The following is a 24,119-nucleotide window of genomic DNA, read 5'->3' on the forward strand; positions in this document are numbered from 1 at the left end:
GCAAACATGCACAGCTTGCAATCTAGTTTTTATTCATCCGCTCACGGAATATGGAGTCCCTGCTAGGAGTCAGCAATGCATACAAGTGCTCCTGAGGAGACGCTGAGGAAAAGGAGATGTTGTCCCAATCCTGCAAGTGTGCACAGTCAAGTGGACAAACCGAAGTTACCCAAGTGGGAGTGCACCTGGGGCACAGGCCCAAGGAAGGAGGAGGAAGCGGAAACTTCGTATGTCCGTAGCCATCACTTCCCTCCTTTTACCTGTTTACTCTTGTTTTCTAGACCAGCCTCTCTGTGAAGTATCCTACATCCCATTCCATTTCCTAAACCACCAATTCAGAGTTGTCTTTTCTCACTAAGAGCAAAGTTAGGATTTGGTCTTTGCATCTCTCTACGGCAATGAATCTCAACCTTTCTGTGTTCCGGACATAGTTACAAATGGTATAAAAATTTGCAGCAGTCCTGAAGGGATTAAAGACATAAAACACCACCAAATGAGTCAGCAGCAATCACTACCATGTCATCCCAACTACAGTGTGACTGTGTCCATCTCAGAGGGCCTTTAGTGTCTCCTTAATTGAACTTGCTTACTCTTCAGCACCATGGCGCTGCGCCGTCCACTGCCCTGACCCTGTTCTCTTATATGCTCAAGGGGCAAAGGCTTCTGATGTCCCCTTTCCATTACAAGAGCTTCCTTTTCCTCACAAAAAAATTAGACTCTATTCCATACTGTTCCGTTCGTGAGTGCTCAGGGATCCACCTGATAGATGTTACTAGAACAATTTGTAGACTTGGTTGTAGTAAACATAAATTTTAAATGCTGATCAAAATTTAGCAGCGCATCTGCACAGGATTTTTTCAGTACACCACTGTGCTCACAGCACATGGGCTGAAAACCACTGGTTGCTGGAATATCTTGCATTTTCCTATCTTCCACCAGTGCCTCTTGTACATGGGTCCTTTATCTCTGGGCCTTGCCTCTCACCCCCATGCCGTTCTGTGTTTCTAACTGCCCAGTGAGACGCCTCAATTTGGTGATCATTCCTAACTCTAATTCAGCCTAGGAAACGATGCAGGCCTTTTCTTCCAAACTCGCCCCTTAAACTTCCTGACCACCTCGTTATCAGCTCCAACAGGTGTTTATTAGCATCTCTAATGTGCCACGCTGTTCACATTTAATCCTCGTACCTGCTCCGGAAAGACTGACACTGTGCTCCTCGCCATCAATTTAGGCCTTGATTATGCAACTTGCTTTGGCCAATGGTTATGAGCAGATATGAAATGTGCCGTAGTTGAGCAGGAGCTCGTAAAGGCATTTGTGCTTCAAGCCTCTGCTCCTTCAGCCTGTGTCTCAAGGTGAGGAGATACAAGGGGCAGACCCATTGTTCACAACAGCCAGGGGCAAAGCTACAGCCAATCCAGGCCCTCATGCAACATGAGCAAGAAATAAATGTGTGCTGCTGAAAACCACTGAGACTTTGGATTGTTTGCCATGGAACAAAGCTAACTAATACACCATCTTGCAGTAAGAATAATAACCGCTAACCCATAGAGCATATACTATGCGTAGGTACTATTCTAAATATCTCACATATATTAAGTCATTTAATTAATTCTCAAGGGAAAAAAACCCTATGGAGTATTACTATTATTACCATTTTACAAGTTAGAAAATGGCTGCATAGAGAAAATAAGTGATTTGCCAAAATTACACAGCAAGCAAGTGGAGCAGCTAGGATTCAAATCCAAATAGTCTGGCTTCAGAATCCACATTAATATATAATGTGGCCTTTATTATACCATCCTCCCAGTTCAAGAACTTCCAGAGGCTTCCTATTACCCACCGAATAAAGTCAGAATATCCTATAACTAGGAGCTGAATTATCTAATCTAACTCTGTAAAGAAAAGGAATCTGAGGCCCAGAGAACTGACTTGTCCAAGATCAAATACCCCATTTGCATTTAAGCCAGACTTAGAACCCATGGGCTATTTCCATCACTTTGGGTGCATTCTGCCTGACTTCCAAAGCCTTGTAGAATTCCCCAGTCCCCCAGCCATTCAAATTTATTTCAAGACCCTCACCCTCGGATTTAGCTACGTAAAACTCCTCACTCTCTTCTGACAACATTCATTCCCCAGCCCAGGTCTTGACCCTGCTGTTCCACCTGCCTTGCATGTTCTTCCTTTGTCTCCACCAATCAAATCCCTCAACACCTAGCTCATGTCATCCCCTAAGCCCCAAGAGGGCACCTCTTATTGCCTCTGCCAATGCTGAGCCCTCCCTTCCCTGAACTTCTCTAACACCTGTGCTCTATTCCACACTTACCCTTTGGTCATTTTTAAGTCGTTCCATGTATGTGCAATTTTTCACTTAGATGGAAAGGTCAGGATCATGAAATACGTATGTTTTAACTGCTCATGACACCTTGCACAGTTCAAGGAACAAAAGTTATGTTATGCATAACATATGTTATGTTAAGTTATGCAGTTAACAGTCGTTGATTACCTGCCATTCTGAATTTTCATCTCCTCAAAGAGAGCCTGAGTTCGGGGAAGGGAACTATCGTCTATCTGTTAGCCACTTACTATGTGCCTGGTACATTCACATATGTCATATCATGTGTTTCCAGGTATTCAGTCTTGGCCAAGTTCATTACAAGACACAGGCAATCAGGGCTAAGTTGGCATCGTTATGTCATGGAAGATGTCACAACTCAGTATCACTTGCATGCTCACAAACACTTTTTAAGAATTTAATTTAAAATAATTCTTCCCCAAAGAAAATGGCCCACTTCTTCCTGTCTGATCATGAACTTGACCTAACTGAGAGTGTCTGCTTCTCTGCCCTGGATGACAGAAGCTCTGAATCAGGACCATATGTCCAGAAGCACACCCACAGTGGTCCAAATCACTGGCAGGTTTGGTCTCTGCTCTTCCTTGAGCCTCAGTCTTGCTATTCTACTTCCCTCTGATTTCACTATATGCAGGATAAATCACTGTCGGCATCTCAAATCCTTTGCATAAAAAGGCAACGAGATAAACTAAATACTTATAGGTAGGCTGAATGCCATCCTCAGGAAGAAGCAAGTTTTTTGCATATTTGTCCATTAGAATAACTAATTCAGTCCAATGTAATTTTTATTTAATGATCTCTTTCTTCTCTGCTCATCTTTACTGTTTTACTGTTTGATCTAACACACACACACACAGACACACACACACAGACACACACACACACACACAAACACAGAGATTTCAATCAGACAGTGACTATCTTACCAGTCAGACCAGCCCATCTACCCTCCCTGCTTGAACAGGACCTCTTCATTCCTCCACAAGCCATTGAAGAAGCTTCCAAGTCTCTATAATCCTCAGTTTACTCTTTGGGAAACAGGCTGCCTTCCTCACAGGACTGTTCTGAAAACCCAACGAAAGATCACGGAAATCCTTTTGAATGCTGTAATGGTCTGCAAACTCATGATGTCTTATCTGTAATAATAATACTTCATAACCTTCGTGGTGGACACTCCTGGCTCCCCCTTCAGTGGCTCTGTTGGGACAGCTGCGTCTGCAGGGCCACGAGCCCTGTGCCTTTGTTTGCTCAGAGCCACGCCCAGGATGCCCTTACTCACTTAACCACCGCAGTGGGCACCGAAAAACCATTTTAACTAAATTAATCCCGCTATGCCATTAATTTTTGAAAAAAAGGCCACACATGAAAGAGAGCTTTATTAATGCTTTAAACAATCCTTGGGGGCTGAAGTCAAGTGTTTTGGCTTTTTCCCTCTTCTCTATCAGGCTACTCTAGCATCTCAGAAAAAGGCTGAGGCAGAGAAAAGAGGGAAAGACACCACAGTCAACATGAGTAGAGCATTTTTGTGATTCAGCCGTGCTCCTGCCTTTGCCCGCACTGTGCCCTGTCTGGAGTGTCCCTTTTCGTCCTCTGCTCACATACTCTCTCTCCTATCTCTGATTTCACTGCTGAATCTGAGACCTTACCCCCTTTGTTCAGATGAGCAAGCTGAGGCCCACAGGAGCACAGTGACCCAACATCAAGCAGGTGGGGACCTGGAGATGCAGCTGACAGCTGTATCTTGGTCCTTTTTTAAGCCCCCCCGGGTCCCTCCACAGGCCACACATACCGTGGCTGCCAAAAACATCTTAACCGTTTCCAGGATTCGCTCTAACTGCACAGAGAAGCCACACTTGGTCACAGAGGTCGGGCTCCTGCAATGCTGACTTTCCTTCAGTTTCTCCAACGGGCCACACTCTTTTGCCACAGAACCCCTCCCTCCTCCCCCACCAGGACTAGGCTGGGTGTCCCTGCTGTGGTCTCCTCAGCCTCCTGTACTTCCCTTTATAACACCCCCCCACCAACATTTTGTTGCTATTTCAGGCTGAAATGCCAGTCTTTGCTAAACTCTGTGAAGGCAAAGGGCATGCCCATCTCATGCCCACTTTCCTTAGCACCCAGTGGCAGGCACAGACCAGGTGCTTATTATTAACTTAGCAAATCAGTTCTATTGATTGAACAGGTTACGGGTGCAGCATGTGGAAAGCCACAACGCCTATCCATTCATTTAACGGCAGTCTGGTTCCTGTCAGACCACGCACATTATCAGCAAAAGGTCCTCAGGAAGCTGTGGGTCCTACAGAGGAGCTCCATCCAAGTCCATCCTCTCTGGCGTCTCCTTTAAACCACACATTTTTCTAGCTGGAGTGGACTATGTGGGCCAAACTAAACACAAATGTTTCATCAAGGACAGCTTTCCCAGGAAATACGGGGCATTTTCAGCATCTCTCCTCCCCATGCTATTGAAGCTGTGGGATCCACTCCATGTGGTTCTCTTTTACACACGGGTTGACTACCTGCTTCGCACAAAGGACTAAAGCAGCGGGATCAGCCAGCAGTTCTGAAGCCCTTACTGTGTGCCTACCAAACACTAAGCACTTTGCCAGTGTCCTCTCAGATGCTCAAGGGTCCTGTGAAATGGCCAGTGCTAAGCCCACTTTGGATATCAGAGCACGGAGGCTCAGAGAGGAGGCACCGCAGGGATGCACACCCAGATCCGTCTGCTGCAAAAGCCTGGGCAGCTTATCACCACTCCAGAGGGCCACAGCCCGCAGGCAGGGTGGCCGCTGCGGCTGTGCAGGCAGAACTACACAACTCCGGAGGCACTGTTCCCACACACCTGCCTCAAAGACCATCTGGCTAAACTTGCTTCTTGGAAACCGGGATCCTGAATGGGGCACAGACCCGCCATGGGCAATAGCCACAAAGGTACCCCGGGTTCCTGACTCATCAGTCACTGCATCTCCTCTACTTCCATCTCCTGCCTCAGTTCCCCTGGGGTCAGGGTTGGAGAGTCGGAAAGCCCGGACTGGCTCATGCAAATATCCAGTTCGTTCCTCCCACACTGCCTAGCCCAGGGCAACCACATCCCTTCCATTGATTCTTAGCCGACTACAGTGTTAAGGGATTGGTCACTTATACCGCTGTGTCTCAGAGAGCAAGGATTAGGGATGGGCAAGAGGTGGTCCCCACCCTCAGGGGGCACATCTCTGGATGGTAACTCAGCAAAGGTCTGCTGACAAGACCTGAAGCTGGGCGGAAGAGGAGTTTTCTAAGAGAGACTCAATCCAGAGTTGGGCAGAATGCAGGGCTGTTCTGGGGAGGCGAGGGGTTCCAGTTCTTTCCCAACCTTCCTCTCAATTGCGCCCCCAACCAGTGCTCCAGCCTCTGAGAACTTTATGTGGACAATGCCTCCTTCGAAAGATTTATTGAGAAGATTCAAGAAAACAAGATCCACAATACACTGGGCAGGCAAGTGGGAAATGTCAGCTTCTTCCCCCCTACCCAAGGCTGCCCTCTCCAAGGTGTTCTGGGACCATCCCTGAGCCTGGATTCTGGATAAAGGCGGATGCTAGGTCTCCTGCCCTCAAACCTCAAGCACTGCCCTGGAGGATTCCATCATGCCTTCCAGCACCTGGCTGCTCAGATATCAGCCACCCAAGGCCCATGGGTTTCACCAGCACCTGTGGTCCACATCCCTCAGGAATGGTTTGGTTCAACTCTGGTGCCAGGCAGGGAATGGGGTGGAGGCCAGGTCTCTGGACCCGCTGTGTCCTCAGCTCCCCACCCTGAGACAAAGCATAAAGACCAGGGATCCTTTGTTTCCGGCCACACCCAGGGACACCGAGGACAGCTCAGCCACCGCCACCATTCCCACCCCCCGGTGTTAACCCTTCCCGGGACACAGCCGCCAGGGCCGCCCCATCAGGTTATTTTTAGCTGCAGTGAGGAATGGGAGGGGCTCCTCCATCATGGCGCTGTCTCTAGGTCCAGACTTCCACTTCATCGGTTTGGGCGGGGAGTGAGGGGGCGGGGGGGGGAGGGGTGGTGGTCGATCATTTTCCTTACTCTGGCGGGGAAGAAACGCTGCCGCGAGGTGCAACAGCTAGACGGTGCAAAGGCCGCCCGCTGGAGGCTCAGCTCCAGGGCTGGAGGGAGGGGGTTCGGACACCGCGCCCCTCCCTCTTTTGTTCAGCTCCGCATCCTCTGGGTCCACGCCATCCGCTGCAAGCCCGCGGGGAGAGGGACCCGAGGCTCCCGCCCCGCCCCGCCACGCAGGGCTGCCCTCCCCCCCATTGTCCCCAGAAGCTGGGGGGAGGAGGCTGCAAGGCCGAGACCGGCCCCGCCCCACCCGCCGCGACGCAGGAAGCCCCTCGGGGGCCGCCCCTTAGGTTCCCCAGCGGATCCCGACCCCGGCGGCGACCACCACCACCTCGCCAAGAGCGGCGGGGCCAGGGCGGGGGCCCAGCTTACCGTGATATGCGGAATGCTCTTCTTGCCCTGGTAAGACATGGCCCCCCTCTGGCGCCCTCCGCCCGGCCGGTGGACCTGTGGGGCTGGCTTTCGCTCTGTCCGGCTCTCTCTCGGTCCCGCTCCCCGCGGGCGCGGTGACAAAGACCCGAGCTCAGTGAAGACAGGGACGGAGGCTCGGCGCCCGCGGCTGCCCACGCGCCCGGCTGCCCCGGCTGCTCGGCCCGCCCGCCGCCGCTGCCGCTCCGGCTGCCAGCACCGCCCCGCTCCGCGAGGAGGGCGGGAGGAGGAGGGAGAGGCGAGGGCGGGAGGAGGGGGCTGCAGGCAGACAGCTCCTCCCGGCGGCGCGGAGCCGAGCCCGATTCGCCCCTCTCAGCTCGAACCAGGAAGCGCTTCCCCGCATATCCCCCCCCACTCCGCCCCCGCCCCCTCCCCAACCGCCCAGCCCCGCCGACCCCCGCCCTGCGCACACGCCCTCTGCTGGGCCCCGGCCTCGCTCTCGGATTGGGTAGGTCTGGTTTTCAGGGCTCTTTTAAAAGCCAGAGATGAACTTCGGGTGCGCAGGCAGAGGCCGTGGGCAGCGCCACAGGTGTGCAGTACTGCATCTGCAGGCCTCCCCGAACATCTGCGTGGGGGAGGGAGTGTGGACCAGGTGTCCAGAACCCGCCCCGGCTGCTGGTGCGCTCGAGGCCCTCCAGGATCCAGCCCAGGCCTCTCGTTCCACAGCCTGCGTTAGTCCCTCTGCTGCGCCACTCCCTGAATAGACCAAGCACATCTCCAAGCCCAAGTCCAAGCCTTTATTCAAACTGTGTCCTCTCTCTGAATATCTTACCTCAGACAGAAGCCTATCTATTCTCCCAGACTCACCTCCTAGGGCTTCTCCATAAAGCCTTTCTCTGCCACTCCTCCCACCCCCATCATTGAACCAGCCTCCCTCCCTCCCTGCAGCAGGGACCCCAGAGACAAAGCCCTAATTAGTGGCTGACCTGCTCTACCGCCTGCAGCCCCTCTCTCATCACAGGGCCCCCTGCCATTGGGGCCACCGGCTTATCCCCAGAGCCTTGTCTACCAGGCAGTGACTGATGATTGCAGAGCCAGACCATTGGCACTAAGGAGCCCAGAGCCCCCAGACAGGCTAGCGGTCAGGAGGGGGAAAAGGATGTCCTGGTTCCCAGTGGAGAGTGGACACCAGCCCCAGCACCCATAGTCCAGGTGTTGCTTTGGGGAGAGGTGGGCAGGAGTCCTGGGCTAGCTTGATTAACTTCTTGACAGAAGAGGGAAGGGGGGGAGCCCTAGCAAGCCCCCATAGGACTAGCAGGTGCCTCCCAAATCCAGGCAGATTAAAATGCCAACCTTCTACTTTCTGCCTATAAAACCCAAACCCACAGGCTCGGTAAAAAGACCCCACCTTCTTTACTTCCAGTTGCCACCCAGAGGGAGGGGTGCCAGGCCTGGTAAAGCTCCCACCACTTAGGTTAGGGCCTGAAGCCTTTACCTCCACTGCCACCTGGAGGCCAGTCCTCCAGTCCAGGACAGAAGGCCAGAGATGCCTGGGCCTTAAAGTGGAGATAGGGTTGTATGTTCATAAAATAGAAACGGCTTAGTATTCCAGGAACATTAGGCCATAAGTTCCCCATTTCACAGGTGCGAAATTGAGGCTTACAGAGATAGAATGAAATCTTAGATACAAAGCATGTTAGCTGCAGCAGAGCAGTATCTGGAAGCCAGTTTCCTGCACAACTTGTCTAGAGCTCATTCTCGGCTCTGAGTTGGGTCCTAAATTCTTGTTGCTGGCCGGAAAGTGCAGGTCTCCCTCTCTCTGACTCTACATCCCCTTCCTCAGCGTTGCTAAGGGCTAGGTTCCACGAACCAGGGCCCCTCCCAGGCTTCAGTCTGGGCAGGGAAGCTCCAGGATTGGAGAGGAGACCTCCTGCGTATCGGGGGAGGGGCACGCGTCTGCTATTGGCCAAACAGACCACCGCTCCCAAGTGGACTTCCCGGGTACAAAAGCGCCGCAGTTGCACAGCCTTGGGCCTCTGCAGACGCTGCGCCTGCGCCGCAGAAACCCCTCCTCCCTCCCCGGGAAAGAGCTTTACGGACCGGGGGGAAGGGCCCCGGCACCCTCTGCAAAGCTCAGGAGGAGCGAGGCCCGCCGGCCCCCGAACCCGAACCCCGTGGCTGCTCGGTCCGCAGAAAGTAAAACTCTCCCCCCCAGGGAGACCGCGAGCACCTAGGCTCCACAGTCCCGAACCTCGCGTGCTCCTGGAGCCCTTGGCGCGCCGGAGGCGCTGCCTTTTGTCCAGTACCCGAGAAGCCATGGAGAAAGAGAAGGCCAGAGGGGGGAGAGGAAAGAGGAGTGGGAGAAGTGAAGGGATCAGCGTCCCCAAGGGCCGAGGCGCGGCTGCGGAGCCGTCCCAGACAGAGCCCAGGGGCGATGCTGGCTTTGGTGACACTGACTGCAGCTCCATCAGGGACGCTCTTCCACAGCTCCCGGCCGTGCACAAAGCTCTCTCGCCTCCCTGATAATCCACCACGCCTTGAGGGAGGCTGGGAGATGCCACCCCCATTTCACAGATGAAGAAGCTGAGGCTCAAGAGGGCGCAGAGCCTTGACTGGCAACTAGTATTCTCCGGTATGGGCCCCGGCTTCTTGGTCCGCGGCCCCGAAGCCTCCCGCTCGGGCTGTGAAGCCTGGATCCCAAGCGAGGTCGGACACTAGGGAAGGAGGTGGGCAGGGCAAGATATAGAAGGGATAGGGACAAGGAGACGGGACCCTCTCGATATCTCCATTCCTTGCCCCCCCCCCTCGCTGTAGACCTTCCTCTCGCGAGGCTCCGGATTCAGGACCACGGAGAGTTCCCGAGCTACCGAGACAGAATACCCGGGGCGTGGGGTGGGGGCAGGAGGAGACCCACTATTGGGTCGTAGCAGCCACAGGCCGGCCCAGCACCCCCGCCCCTCCTCCAGGAAGCCCTCCCAGATTTCTGTCCAGATCAAGCTCTGCCTCCTCCCGGCTCACTGTATGCCTCTCAGAGCATTTAAGGGGAGAAGGGTTAATAAAAATGATGATAATGATCAAACTCATAATAAACAACGAACATTTATTGTATGCTCACTACGTAGCGGCATTAACTGATTTAATTTTCACAATGAATTTGTCACCCACCCTGGCCTAGGGTGGGGCCGGAGTGCTAAACAGGGAACCCAGCACCTATCAGGGGCCTGGGACCTGAGCAGTGCTCAGACATGGAGTTCTGGGGTAAGGCTACAGCTCGTCGGCCCTCGAGTGCTCCAACTTCCGTTTTCCAAGCACCTCACTCATATATCCCAAAGCTGGGTCGTCTACCCATCTTCCCCCAATGCTCTGGCGACCCCAGCTAAAGGGAGATGAGCCATAGGGCCCACGGCCTGGCGTTCCCTCTCCCTGATGTTTCCCCACTTTCGTGGGGGGAACCTCCAAGTCTAAGAAGCTACTGACCCCGGTTCAAACCCCCTCTCTGCCTCCAACTTGCTCTGTGAAGTGAGCACACAGGCGTTGTGCTGTGGGACTCAGGACATCCTCTGAAGATGTCGGTGATTGCGGCTAGCGGTTTCCAGTTCTATCTGCCCCACGATCTAAATCTTTAACCAAATCCTTCCCCCAGAAAATACAGAGGGAGCACTCAGGAAAGGCCCTACGATAGAACACATAGTAGGTGCTCTATAATTCCTCATGAGTGAGTGAATAAAGGAAGGGATGAATGCGGGACAGAGCTCCCTGTCTTTTCATAAAGCAGAAAAGGAGGATCATTGGATGAAATTAACCCCAGAGGTCCCTCTGCGCTTTAAGGGACCATGTGGCGGCTTTAGCCAACTTACTTCCCCTCTCAGAACCTCGCTCTCCCTTTCTGCAGTGGAGGAGCGGGGGGACTGGATCTCGAAAGACCCTTTGGAGTCTCACGGACTATGCTGGCCAACGCTGACCGAGTCGCACAACCTCTCCGAACCTCCTGAATGATGGGGTGGGGGAGGGGCGTTCCGTAGCTCTCCCAAGCCTGGCCACAGTGGCCCCAGCACTCCCGCCCGGGCACTGCCCCACGCCCAGCGACCCGAGGGTCCCGTCCCCTCCGTCCGGCCCACGCGCGCCCCGAGGGTACCTGGCCATTGTCCCGGCCGAGTGGCAGGGCGCGGGGCGCGGGGCAGCGGATGCGCAGCGCAGGCGGTCGCTCGTCGCGCTCGCCCGGCGAACTGACTGCCGAGCCCGAGGGATCGCTCACGTCGCTGGCCGTGTCCTCGCTGCCTCCGGGCCCCGGCAGGCCGACCGCGTCAAGCCGGCCCGCACTGCGCGGTGTGCGCGCGGAGCCGCGCCGGCCCACGCTGTACGCGTCGAAGTCGATGGTCTTATTCTCGTAGGCGCCCTCCACCGCGGCGAACATGCCGCCGTACTTCTGGCGCGGGGTCTGCGCCGCGCTGCCCGGCCGCGCCAGGTACACGGGCAGGTCGTCCTCCGTGTTCCACGCGCGCCGCCGGTCCGCCATACCGGTCCAAGGCCGGCCGCCCGCCCGCGCCCCCGCCCGCCTGCGGCCCTAGCCACCGCTGTGCGCCGAGCTCAGCGATCCGTAAGGGCCGAGTCTGCCCAGGAGAGACTGCGGCCCGAGGAGGGGCGGGGCGGGGCGCGAGGCGGGGCGGGGCGGGGGCGGGGCCTCCGGGCTGCTGGCGGAGAACGCAGCGGCAGGCTACAAAGGACCAGGAGGCGGGGACTGCAGCGAGGGCGGGGAGGGACCGTGACGAGCCCTCGCCGCAGCGCCGAGGGCGGGCAGCAGAACTGCAGTGCCCTCGCCGCGCCCCCCGCTCCCCGCCCACAGGCTGAGCGCGGGGCGCGAGGAGAGCGAGGGGTGCTAACCGCGAGCACGCACACACACACACGCTCCCGAGGCACACGCAGGTTGGTACTAGCACACCAGACAATTATGCCATACAAACACGTGAGAAATGCACAAACATGCTGGCACACACAAGAGTCGATCACACTACACGCTCCCTAGACATACGTAGGCTCGTTCACGCACATCAGAGACAATTTTGCACACACATACATGCTTGTACATATTCCTAGTCAATAACACACACACACACACACACACCCCCCAGAAATTCTCAGTCACCCAACCCAGCATCACACTGAGATTGATTGCACAACCAGAGAGAGACTCTCACACACTGGACACTGCATTCATTCACTCAGCACTATTATATTGAGTGCCCTGCTGGTGCCTAGCACGTTGTTGGCACTGGGAACAGTACTGTGAACAAAATAGACCGAGTTCTGCCCTCTGGGAGCTGACATTCTAAGGAGGAAAGAGACAAACACACACATAGTGTACCGGCCAGTGCTGGACACCAGGAAGGATGAAACAGCAAGGCAAGAGGGATGTGCTGGGTCCACATTCACACTGACAGACAACAGAAAAACACTCTTGCATGTGAACCAATGACTCACACATGTACACGAGGCTCATGCCTGCAACATCCACACAACAAAGAGATTTTCACGCCAAAGGCAAACTCACAAGATGACGCCACACGCATAAACCCCGACAGGACGCCTACACACAAATCCACACCAGAAATATGGGTAGTTGGGAGCTTAAATAGAAACGCCCCAGAAAAAGACACACAAAGAGATAGATCATCTCACACACATGCACACACTCCTGTCAGTCACCCAGACAAATATTCCCCATTCCAGGGTCACGTCCCATGACCACTGATGCAGCGTACCCTTGCTGAGCTAGGAGCTTGCAGCCTGGGAGTCCCAGGATTCCTCTGACTAGGGCCAGGGTGAAGGGCGAGGGGCCTCGGGGTCACTCTGCTGGGGATCCCCTCTACCCCTCTTCAAAGCCAGGTGCCATGTGCCTTCCCTAGATACCCTCGCTCATTTTTCCCTGATCATTATCAGGCAGAGAGTCCTAAGAGTCTCCAGGGACATGGTGGTCCCAGCTGCTCTTTCTGGATGGGTGGAATCACCAGCTGCCGACCCGCTCCTCGAGCAAGTTCAGACATGCGGCAACAGGCTGGGTGGGGACCCAGCTGGGAACTTCAGTGCCTTGTGCTGCACCCCACCTCTCACCCTGCCAGCTTCCAGTGCTGGGAACTGTCCCTTCAGTACTTGGCCTCACTGGTTCCAGGAATCCCAGACTCTGCAAGACTCTGGGGTGCAGTGCAAGTGTGTTTTTAATGAAACCTTCTGTCTGTCCTGTGGAATACTGTTCCCAGCACATCCCAGGCAAGGAAATTTCCTGTTGAAGACCACATAAAAACTTCTTCTAAAGCTCCAAAACTACTTGTGGTGACCAAATTCATAGAAACATCAGAGAAACCAAGAATCTGAGTTAGATGAAATTTTGTAGTCAATCCTCATACTTGGATGTCTGAATCTGCTCTCACATCTTGAGGAGACTGTCTCTCCAGCTTTCCTTAAATACTGCTGGTGACGGAGATCTCACTACTTTCCAAGAAAACCCTTTTCATTGGGAGAAAGGGCTAGGCAGTTGTCAAGATTAGGAGGGAGTAACACAGAGGGAGGAGAGAAGGAGTTGTCTTTGTGCAGAAGCAAGAAAGTATAAGAATAATTCCCACTTACAGAGTTTACTACAGGCCAAGGACCATTGTAGACTTTTTACATACAGTTACTCTTTTAAGGCTCACAGCGACCTTTGAGATATGTACCGTTTTAGCCACCTTTTACAAATGAGAAAACTGAGTCTCAGGGAGATACGTAACTTGTCTAGGGTCACAGCTGGTAAATGATGCCACTTTGGATTGAAACACAGTAGTCTGGTCCCAGAGTCTGCATCTTAACCAGTATCATTTTCCCTCCCCCAAGAAGCCTGGCTGAAGAGCTCCCACTGGGAAAGGGGGGAAGAAGGCATGAACCTGGCATAGTTAGAAGAGACTAGATTTTTGAGTTTGAATCCTGTCCTCCATGCAACCTTGGGCAACTAATCATTCCACATTCATCCAACACACATCTTGGGCACCCACTGTGTCACTGACTTTATTTTCCTCCTGACTTTATTTTCCTCCTCATCTGACTTTATTTTCCTCCTCACCTCTCCTGTCTTCTAGAGGAGGGGGATCTGACTTTTACTGAGCTCCTACCATGTGTCAGGGTCTATGAACACACTGTTTATATCCACACGTTACATCCTGCTTTCAGCAGCCCCCTTGGCAGATGTTGCCCCCTCCGTTTCCAGGCTGGAATGCTGAGGATGACAAAGCTTAAACCTACTGCTCAAGTTAACCTCCAGGAAGTGACCATGCTGGGATTCCACCTCAGGTTTGTCTGAGTTCTTTCTACAACATCTCCTCATCTCAAGACCAGTAACCCCAGTGTAACAGAAGAAGGGAGGCAGGAAACAAAGTCAGGGTATAAGTTAGGAAATGCACCCACCAGGCTGCAGGGAGACCAAGGGGATCAGCGTCTGGCAGAGGCCAACAGAGGAAAGCCCAGGAAACCTGAGCAAACTGCACTTGGTCCAGAGGATGGCTGTCACCTTCCCCATCCTGTCCTCTGATGGCTCTCAGTCCTCCAGGGAAGGAATGCTCATAAGTGTATTAAACCATGACATCTGGTGAAGGACAAGCCTCCAGCTCATCCTGTCAGACCAGGAAGGCTTCAGGGTGAGGGTAGCGAACAGAGTGGGCAGGGAGAGGACAGGAGACGCCACTCAGCTCTGATGCATATTCTCCATCAGGACTTTTTTGGCAAACACACACACACAAAAGATTTTTTTAAAAACCTCATAAGTTATAAAAATGAGAAAAAGGGAATTGTAGTTTATTGTTAGGTGCATAACACTCAGCAAATCTGTGAGGCAGATTATTGCACTCATTGTGGAAATAAGGAAAAAGGTTCAGAGAAGTAAAGCAACCTCCCTAAAGTTATATGGCCGGAAAGTGGCACAGATCCAGTTCAAATGCAGGCCTGTTTGATTCTAAAATGTTTGTTTTCCTCTGCTGCCTCCAAATCAGTTCATAGGGGATTGTGGTAGGCAGAATAATGATGCCTTCTTCCCAGAGATGTTTACCTCCTAATCCCAGAACCTGTATATATGTTACCTTACACTGCAAAAGGTAACTTGCAGATGTGATAAAGCTCAGGATCCTGAGATGGGGCGATTATCCTGGTTTATCCAGGTTGGCCTAATGTAATCACAAGAGTCCTTAATAAGTGAAAGAGGGAAGGAGACAGGAGGGTCAGAGTCAGAGAAGGAGATGTGACAACAGAAGCAGGTGCCAGAGCCAGAGCAAGATTTGAAGATGCAATGCTGTTGGCTTTGAAGACGGAGGAAGCGAGCACGAGCCCAAGAATGCAGGAAGCTTACAGAATTTGGAAAAGGCAAGGAAGCCAATTCTTCCCTCGAGTCTCCAGTAAGAACACAGCCCTGCCAATACCTTGATTTATAGCCCAGTGAGACCCATTTCGGACCTCTCTTCTCCATAACTGTAAGATAATAAATATGTGTTGTTTTAAGCCCCTAGGTTCATGGAAATTTGTTACAGCAAAAATGGTAAACCAATACAGGCATATAATGCATCATACAGGACATCACCTGATTACTTGTGAGAAGTGGACTTGACTTCTGGGAAGATCGTTTATTCCCCACCAAAAACCAAGAGTCTTGGATTCGTTGCCTTTTTGTATTGTGTTAGGGTCTACAACACTATGTAAGGAGCCATCAATAAGCTAAACATTCAAAAAAGAAAAAAGAACTTTAACTGTGAAAAAGGATACATTTTAATGTACAAAATTACACAAATTATACATTTAACTAACATAGAAAAATACATCTTGGTAACAAGAGAAAATGCCAGCCTATTTTACACAAGATTGAGCAATCATTACAAATCTTGAAAACACAGAAAGGAGTATTGAGTCCGACTCACAACTGGTCAGGAATCTGATGGGCATCTCCGATGACAGATTGCTCTGTTCATTTCACTGCAGGCAGGAGTTTGGGGACAGCCACTGCTTCAGGACCCAAGGGAGGGTCCCACTGCAGAACATCCAAAAGGAAGCGGGGTCCGCCTTTGTTGCCAGACCACTTCCATGTGAACCAATGTTTCTAACCGAGGGGAGGGGCAGAGCATGGACTGCCGAATTCTGACCCTGTGTTGATTAATAGAGGTGTATAATATAGGAGTCCTTTTAGATTCATGCAATTGCAAGGTGTCTAGTTGTTGTGCATTTGGGATCCAGGAGGAAAGTACACAGTTTCCAAACTGATGTCTGTGCTTCACAGCTTTCATGTGATATCTGCCCAGGATTCAACCTGGAAGAGTGAGGAGACCGAGGAGCTTCTGCCAAAATGAACTCACAAGCCATGTTCGTCACCTTTGCCAGTGACACCCAAGTCCCTTTCCTGCTTCACCAGCAGAAGTTGGTTGTGCAAATCTGAACATTGGGAGATCATCTTAGTCACCCAGCTGAGGTTGGTGGTGCATGTCCCACCATGGCACTGAAATGTGTCTGGACCATTTCCAAAATGTTGAGGGAAGGTTCTCAATGTTCACAGAGCACTAATATGTGCTGAGTGCTTTTTAAAAAAAAAAACCTGTGCTCTCTCATTAAGGCTCACACCTTCCCTGATGTTTCCCTGGAGGACACTGAGACTGCGAGAGGTAAGTGTTCCGTTCAAGCTTGCACAACCAGTTGGTGGCAGAGTCATAGTTCGAACCCCATGTAGCTGACCCATAACCCATTCTCCAATCTCTGTGAAAGGCAGAACTCGTCCTTGTCCCGATGCAAAGTCTAATAGTTAATAGTTATAACATTGCTGCATCGATATTTATTGTCCCCATCACTTTCAATGTCATATTTGCAAACAATGTGTTATATCACTTTACTTTAAAAAGAAAATATTGATAGAGTTGATACCGAGTTTTCAGCACATTCGTCTTTCTCTTCCCTTATTCTACCACCATATAAAGGTATCATCAGTCTACCTTTGGGCATAGCCCGATGATATTTTTCAAAGACAAAAAAAGATTGTTATTAAAGCAAACCTTATTTTCATGGTATCAATTCCCGCATTAGTTTTCCCATGACTCTATGTAATACATTTATGCCAAGGATGCAGACGTCAGATTGGATGGGAGCTGTGCTTGCTGAAACAAGAGTAGGATTTAGGGAATCGGGATAAAGCAAGCCCAATCCTTCCATCCTAAGCCTATTGACTTTTTAAAAGCAGTTTTAGATCCAAGGCATATACTACCTTTTTCTAGAAATTCTCATAAAACAGGAAAGAGGACTAAATACATCCACAAACCCCAGGGGTTTCTTCTTCTCTGCCCATTAAAGTACCAGAGAATTTCCAAAAAATTTATTTCAGAGCCAGGTAGGAACCCAGCTGGCCATTGGTGCAAATGCCGAATAGAAATCTGTTTCTATTTGCTTACACAACCGGTCAATTTATATATCACACTGGACTTAGAATACCTATTTCTGGAAGATTTCAGGATTCAAGCAACTGTACCCAAGAAATCTGCTTTGTGTGCCTATTGCATCACTCAACTGTATAATCTGAACTTTCGTGTAACCATGCCATGATCAGCCACCAAGCACTTGGCATCCAGTTCTGCTTACGGTGGAGCTGAATGCTACAGCATGCTACGCATTTCATTTTCATAGGTCCACTAGCTGCTTAAAAGGTGAAGTTACCACACTGACTCATGGTCCAAAATATTCCAAAGATGAGAACTATCCTCCTGTCAACTCTGAGGATACATTTCTTTCCTAGCAAGGAACAAAAATAAATGAGTCTGACACAAAAGAAACACACAATGGCATCTGGGAATTTAATTAATACGGGGGATGGGAGAATGAAAAGTGATTGTGAGGCTATAGTGTTGTGGTTCTCCCCCTGGCTGCCCATTAGAATCACTGGGCGACTCTTTAAAGATCCCTGCCTGGGATCCATGCAAGACAACCTGACTTAGGTGGCCTGGAGAGGGAGCTGGGCATCGGACTTCTAACTGCTCTCCAGGTGAGCCCAACATGCAACCAGGGTGAAGAATCATCACTACAGAGGGCAATCTTCTACTGGTAGCCTAGAGAGGGGGCGTGGCAGGGTTCATGCCACACCTGTCCCCTGACTCCCAGCCCAGAGCCCCTCCAACTGCAAGGCACTGTCTGAATAAAGAAAAAGAGGCTGAATGTCTAAAATATGTCAGAAATGTCTAGCACCCTATTCTCCGATGTGGACTGAGTTCTCAAGAAGTTTCTCATTCCAGACCTGGAAATTCACCCTGGAATTAAACAAGAGCTGTGAATTTCTTTAAAAAAAGCTTACCAGCCTGAATGTAAAAAGCCACACTCAAGTTTGCGAAGTTTACTCAACAAATTGCTGAGTAACACAAATAGAAAGAAAGAAACTCATCTTTTAAAGGATTTGGGCTCCCCGTCCTCTGCAATGATGGATAAGTAAGCTCATACAGTAATCTCATCACAGAGTGATTCACAAACTTTTGATCAGCTTTGCTGCTTCATTTTCACACTGGGAAACTAAGGTAGGGAAGGCTGTGGAGGGGTGGATTTAAACTACAGTCATCTCAGCCTAGCTAAGAAGTAAGTGAGTTTTCGTGATATCTTGGGATTCAGGGCTTCCCCAGGGAGAAACGTGGGGAAAATTCTTTGATAGAATAAATGTTGGTAAGTGATGACATGTGGATTGTAATCATTAGAAAATTAATTGCATCAGACCCAGATCTAAAATTCCAAATCAGAAGAAAGGGCATCGTGGCACAGCTGGAGAACCCTGTATGAGATATCAGAACCAGATTCGGCTCCATCTGCCATCAAGAGGCTGTGTGACTATGGGTGTTCACTTAACCTCTCTGGGCTTCAGTTTCCTCACCTATCAAATGGGAAAAGGCAAGGTGCTACTACTAAAGTCTCTAGCTCTAACAATGGATGCTTCCAGATCTGTTATTTTAATTACTGCACGACTGGCCTGCCTGGGAAAGGCAGAGCCATCAGACCACGTGGACTCCGTGTGTCTTCGCTTCTGCCACACCTCTAGTGAACCTATTTTAAGAACACTGCCTAGCAGTGCATGGGGTAATGTTGCCATGCCAACTCGCTGGCTGTTGCTAATCACGATCTATGAATGTGCAGTACAACCATCTGACAAGCAATTCTCTTCTTCCTTAGCCTGGATACCTCTTCCAAATTGTCATAAGACAGACCACCTTATTCATAATAGCACACAGTAGGTACATAATGGGTGTGCATTTAATTAATGATGTGAATCAATGACATGAAAGTGGATGCACCACACTAAGTCTGCAAAGTGTTTTCCCATGCAGTGTATCTATTAACGCTCCCAGCAGGTGCTAAGGCAGGTATTTTATTGCTCCATTTGCCAAGTGAGTAAACTGAGGAGGGGAAGTGAATTTCCCATCATCTCGGAGCTAAGAGGTTGCAGAACCCAGACCCCAGACCAGTGATTCTATTTTAAACCCTAATCTCTCTCCTTCACCAGGTAGTCTCTCATCTCTCCAGCATGTGAAGGTCAAATCCTATATATTTATGCAGAACTTAAGAGTTGACCAAGGGCTTTTTCCATCCACCTTCCCGTTTCATCCATCCAAAGCCTGAAGGTAAAGAGGTGGGGCTCTGCCAGGGCCACACCTGGCCTCTTAGGTTTCCCAGGTACAGTGGGATGGACGGCTCCCCTCAGGAGAGTCTCACTGGCCCTGAAGTGACTCAGAGGCCCCTGGCAGGGACTCTGAGATGGACCGAGGTAACAGAAACAGCACGGTGAGTAGAAAGACCCAGTGGTGGGTGACAGTAGGGGCTCAGGACAAGCATGCCTTCTGGGGCAAAGCACATGCAGCAACAGAGATGAGCCTTGAGGGTGAAGCCAGGGCCCCTCGTAAAGCCAGCTCAGAAGAAGCACTTCATGAGCGATGATCGGCCGACTAACCCATTGACTGAAATAAAACCTGCCCGCAGGAACAGGAATTTGGTCTGTTTGTTCTCTGCTGTAACTCCAGGTCTGTAGCGGTGCCTGGCACTTAATGCTGGTTGGATGAAGGAAGGAACCCCAGTGAGCGACACACCTCAACCCCAAGAACACATGAACCCGGGAGTGCTCCAGTGGGAGGCTAGAAACTACACTTTTTCCTCTTTTTTTTTTTTTGGAAAACATGCCATCATTTTCACCTCAGAGAGAGACTTCTGCTTGGGAAGGGAAGGAGGGAAACTAAACTCTATTGAGCATCGACTCTGTGCCAGGCACCTTACGTTTCTCACCCACCTTGTGCTGGTGAGGACCAGGACATCGCCCCGTCTGACAGCTGGGGGTCTGCAGCTCGGAGAGGCGGCTGACCTGCCAGGACTCCCAGCAGGTAAAAGGCAGAGGGTGGGCTCTGAAATCAGGCTGAAGGACTCTGCAGCCAGGCTGTCCCGGTGACACCAGGACATCACATCTCTTGCTGGGTGTTGCTCTGCTGCCACGGGGATTTGGAGCCCTTGAACGCAGCCCTCACCTGTTCCAAAGTAACCTGTGTGAAGCACCTGCTGTGTGCCAAGCCCTCTGCTGGGGCTTTAAGCTTCCCTGTCTCAGTTAATCCTCAGAATAAGCCCGTGGGGGAGGCATGGTCCCTTTTCCCATTTTGCAGATGAAGAAACAGACCCCCAAACCCTAAGCTGCCTGCCCCATCTGTGCTGTTAATAAGCCCCTCATATCCCAACCCCACATTCCAGTCACCACGCATCCCCTTCTTTCTGTCTCAACGATTCCGTAAGGATGTCGGAGAAGGTTCCGTCTCTCCCATTTCCCTCCGAAAGAGGAATCTTAGGCTCAGAAAGGTCGAGGTCACAGGGGCAGGCAAGTGGCAGAGCTGCAACCAGACCCCAGTCCAAGCCTTCCTGGATAACAGCAGTCACATCACAATCCCGCCCATGGGACCTTGGGCACGGCTCACTGTGCCTCTCTGGTCTCTGTGTCTACCCATAACCGGAGGGTGCTGGGCAGACCAGGCAGGGGAGGTGGGGAGCAAGGAGGACACCAGGAGGGAGTGGGGGCCTGAGGCCCCCCAGGCTGTGTGCCTGTCGGCAGGGGAGGGAGTGGCTGGCCTCATTCAGCTCTGAGTGTGGCCAGGAAGCTAGAAGCCCGGAGTTGCCAGATTGACTGTTTTTCCAAAAGAAGCCAGAAATCCAGATTTTAATGAGAAATCTCTTGGCTTTTAAATGTTATTTGCTGATTCCAATATTAACAAATACAACATAGGTATTTGTACCCCCATGTTCATGGCATTATTCACAATAGCCAAGAGAGGGAAGCAACCCAATTGTCCATCGACAGGTAGATGGATAAGCAAAATGTGATCTACCCGCACAATGGAGCATTACTTAGCCTTGAAAAGGAAGGAAATTCTGACACATGCTACAACATGGATGAAACCTGAGGGCATTATGCTGAGTGAAATAAGTCAGTCCCAGAAGAAAAAATTTTGTGTGATTCCACTTATATGAGGTCCCTAGGGTCAACACACTCATAGAGACAGAAAGTAGAAGGGAGGTGGCTAGGAGCTGGGGAAGGGGAAAATAGGGGATTAGTGTTTAATGGGGACAGAGTTTCAATCTGGGGAGATGGAAAAGTTCTGGAGATGGACGGTGGTGATGGTTGCACAACGATGTGAATGCGTTTAATGCCAGTGAACTGGGCATTTAAAAATGGTTAAGACGGTAAATTTTCTACTACACATGTTTTAACCTCAATTAAAAAACAACACAAAAACATAAGCTAAACAAGACATGTTTGTGAGCCAGATCTGGCCTGAGGACTGTAGACTAGGAACTCTCTGAGGTCTGTCCTATGGGTCGTGGGACCTGTGTGAGCCCAGCCCTGGTTCTTCTGAGGTCCCAGACATGAGGGCAGACCCCACCAGCTGCCTTCCTGCCATCAACCTCTGCCTCAAGAAAGAACTCAGCTAATCAGGTTGCACCATGCACAGGCTGCTTTTCATTCGGCCTTTCTCGGGGTGCTAAGGTTTCAGCTGTCCCCGTTAGCCCCTTGGTTGCTGAATGAGGTGGCCTCACAGCCCTTCAGTTTGCAGGGAAGTCTTTAAGAGGGAGCAAACCCCCTCGGTCTGAGCACAGCCACTGGGCCACAATGCTCTTTAACTGCTGGGCCAGACGAGCGGAAACAGGGCTGCAGTACTTCGGGCACTTTGGGGTGCTTTGGTTATTTGTGGGGGGTGGAACTTCACAGACACAGTGGCCCGAAGTGACTTATGTTTAGAAAAGAAGAAATCTCCGCTTATTCTGGAAGCAAGGAGGCTGGGTTCGGGACCTTCCCAGCTGACCAGAGGCTGCCCCACAGAAAGAACCCAGATGATGTTTGCTGCAGCGGGACGAGCCTCCTCTGAGGGAGGACACAACGCACGGAGGGGCTGCAGACTCATCAGAGGTCCAAGCAGGGAGGGATGCTGGAGGGCACGCGGTCACACCCATTTCACAGATGAGGAACTGAGGCCCAGAGAGGCCAAGGGACGGCCTCAAAGTCACTGGCCAGTTAGAGGCAGAGCTGCGTCTCCAGGTTCCTTAATAAGAGTCCTTTCCCCCTAGACTAGCAGTGCTTGAGCCTCGGGGGTCCCACTCTCATTTGAGAATCTAGTGAAATCCATGGTCCCTCTCCCAAGGAAAGTGCTCACACGCATACAATGTTTTGCACAGGCTAGCCCTGCAGGAGCTCTAGAATAGCAAGATGACTGCTCAGATGTCTCTTAAACCATCATGCTGCCAGGCCTCACATCACTCATCTTGGGTGGCAGCTACGTGGAACTATAATGAGGACTTACGGCGGACAGCCCTCCTGAGCAGACGTCAGTACGTGAGTGAGAGAATATGGAATCACACTTTACCAACAACAATGATCCCTGACACATGGGAAGCATCTTAGTGTTCAGGGCACTTTCGCAGCCATTAGCTCATTAGGTTGTCGGAACAAAACCGTCAAGTAGGCTTTAGGCCCCTCAAACCGATGAAGAAGTGGAAATTCTAAGAAGGTTAGTAATCTGTGCAGGAACAAAGCTTAGGAGTGGCTGAGCCAGCCAGGACCTTGGGACTCCAGCCCCGGGCTCCTTCCGCCACTCTGTGCCAATACATACGGGCTTCTGACAACCAGCCATCTCTTTGGTTTCCTGGTTGGTATTATACAGAGTAGAGACGTTGTCAAGCGTGACTTGAAATAGGAAGATGGTCGTTTGGCTTGTAGCTCAGCTCCCTGGAAGGGATCGCAAATCATGGGGCCACCTCGGCTCCGCTAGTCAGTTGGGAGGGATGTAAATATTTTCCAGTTTGGTGTGCTTGCCTCTGTGCTGTCTTCTTTCCTGCAACAACAACAACAACAAAAAACCCAGGGAGATGAGTTCTTAAAGGGAACGTACCAACCAGCATGGTATCTACGTGAAGCCATCTGAACACATAAGCTTTTAAGATGCTGGGAGTCTCACATTCATCTCAATTTGTATTGGATTTAAATCATGATATGTGTATACAATTCATAAGCTGCTCTCTCTAGAAAAGAACCTTAGCTTGGAATTAATAAACAATGCCCTCTTTATCTGGAATTTTTAAAATCGTTTATTGAAGTATAGTTGCTTTACAATGTTGTGTTAATTTCTGCCGTACAGCAAAGTGATTCAGTTATACATATATATTCTTTTTCATTATGGTTTATCACAGGATACTGAATATAGTTTCCTGTGCTATACAGTAGGGCCTTGTTGTTTACCCATCCTATATGTAATAGTTTGCTTCTGCTAATCCCAAACAGAAATAGGGAACACTTCACTAATTTGCATGTCATCTCTGTGCAGGGGCCATGCTAATCTACTCTGTATTGTTCCGATTTTAGTAAATGTGCTGCCTAAGCAAGCACTTTATCTGGGGTGTTTCTGAACCTTGAAACAATATGAGAGTTTTATGTGAAGAAGTATTCATGTATATCTGTACAGAGAGGGTTCCTAGGTTTCATGAGACTCTCAAAGGGGCCAATGGCCAAAAGAAGTTTAAGAACGACTGATCCAAAGGAAGAGAGAGATTGAGGTTCTCAGGGCTGTCTTCTTTCACCCATTTAACAAAGTTATCAGGCACCTGCTGTATGTCAGTCTCGGTGCTAGGCATTGCTCTCTTGTGGTCAAGGAGACAGAGGGTAACCTAGGAATCACAAAAGAAATGTTATGTCCCAGATGTGAAGGAGGGCAGAGTAAGACAACTGCAGGGTGCCAGGAAGGAACAATTTAGG

General features: G+C 50.8%; 2 protein-coding genes and 1 long non-coding RNA gene across 4 annotated transcripts in view; all 3 read right to left on the bottom strand.

Annotated features, from left to right (window-relative positions):
• CRMP1 (collapsin response mediator protein 1) overlaps positions 1 to 11,390 on the bottom strand; it is a 66,780-nt gene extending 55,390 nt beyond the window's left edge. Inside the window, exon 1 of one of the 2 annotated variants that reach the window (XM_082462830.1) lies at positions 10,959 to 11,390. In XM_082462830.1, the coding sequence (XP_082318956.1) occupies positions 10,959 to 11,339 (381 nt within the window). In that variant the 5' untranslated portion in view covers positions 11,340 to 11,390. Of the gene's footprint in view, positions 1 to 6,826; positions 7,201 to 10,958 lie in introns of those variants that run through there. The other variant, XM_082462831.1, reaches the window with a different exon arrangement.
• Positions 3,184 to 6,299, bottom strand: LOC309661400. Its single transcript, XR_014264021.1, has 2 exons — positions 5,988 to 6,299; positions 3,184 to 5,933 (listed from the first exon to the last, which is right to left on the bottom strand). It is a non-coding gene; the product is annotated as an uncharacterized lncRNA (long non-coding RNA).
• A 203-nt stretch (positions 11,391 to 11,593) lies between the features above and the next one.
• LOC309660880 (uncharacterized protein C4orf50) overlaps positions 11,594 to 24,119 on the bottom strand; it is a 119,634-nt gene continuing 107,108 nt past the window's right edge. The window contains exon 13 of the mRNA XM_082461951.1: positions 11,594 to 23,202. The gene's annotated coding sequence lies outside the window, so the exon portion shown is untranslated. The remainder of the gene's footprint in view (positions 23,203 to 24,119) is intronic.

This window comes from Balaenoptera physalus (genome assembly GCF_965194825.1).
Source record: "Balaenoptera physalus genome assembly, chromosome: 5".
NCBI classification, from domain to species: domain Eukaryota; kingdom Metazoa; phylum Chordata; class Mammalia; order Artiodactyla; family Balaenopteridae; genus Balaenoptera; species Balaenoptera physalus.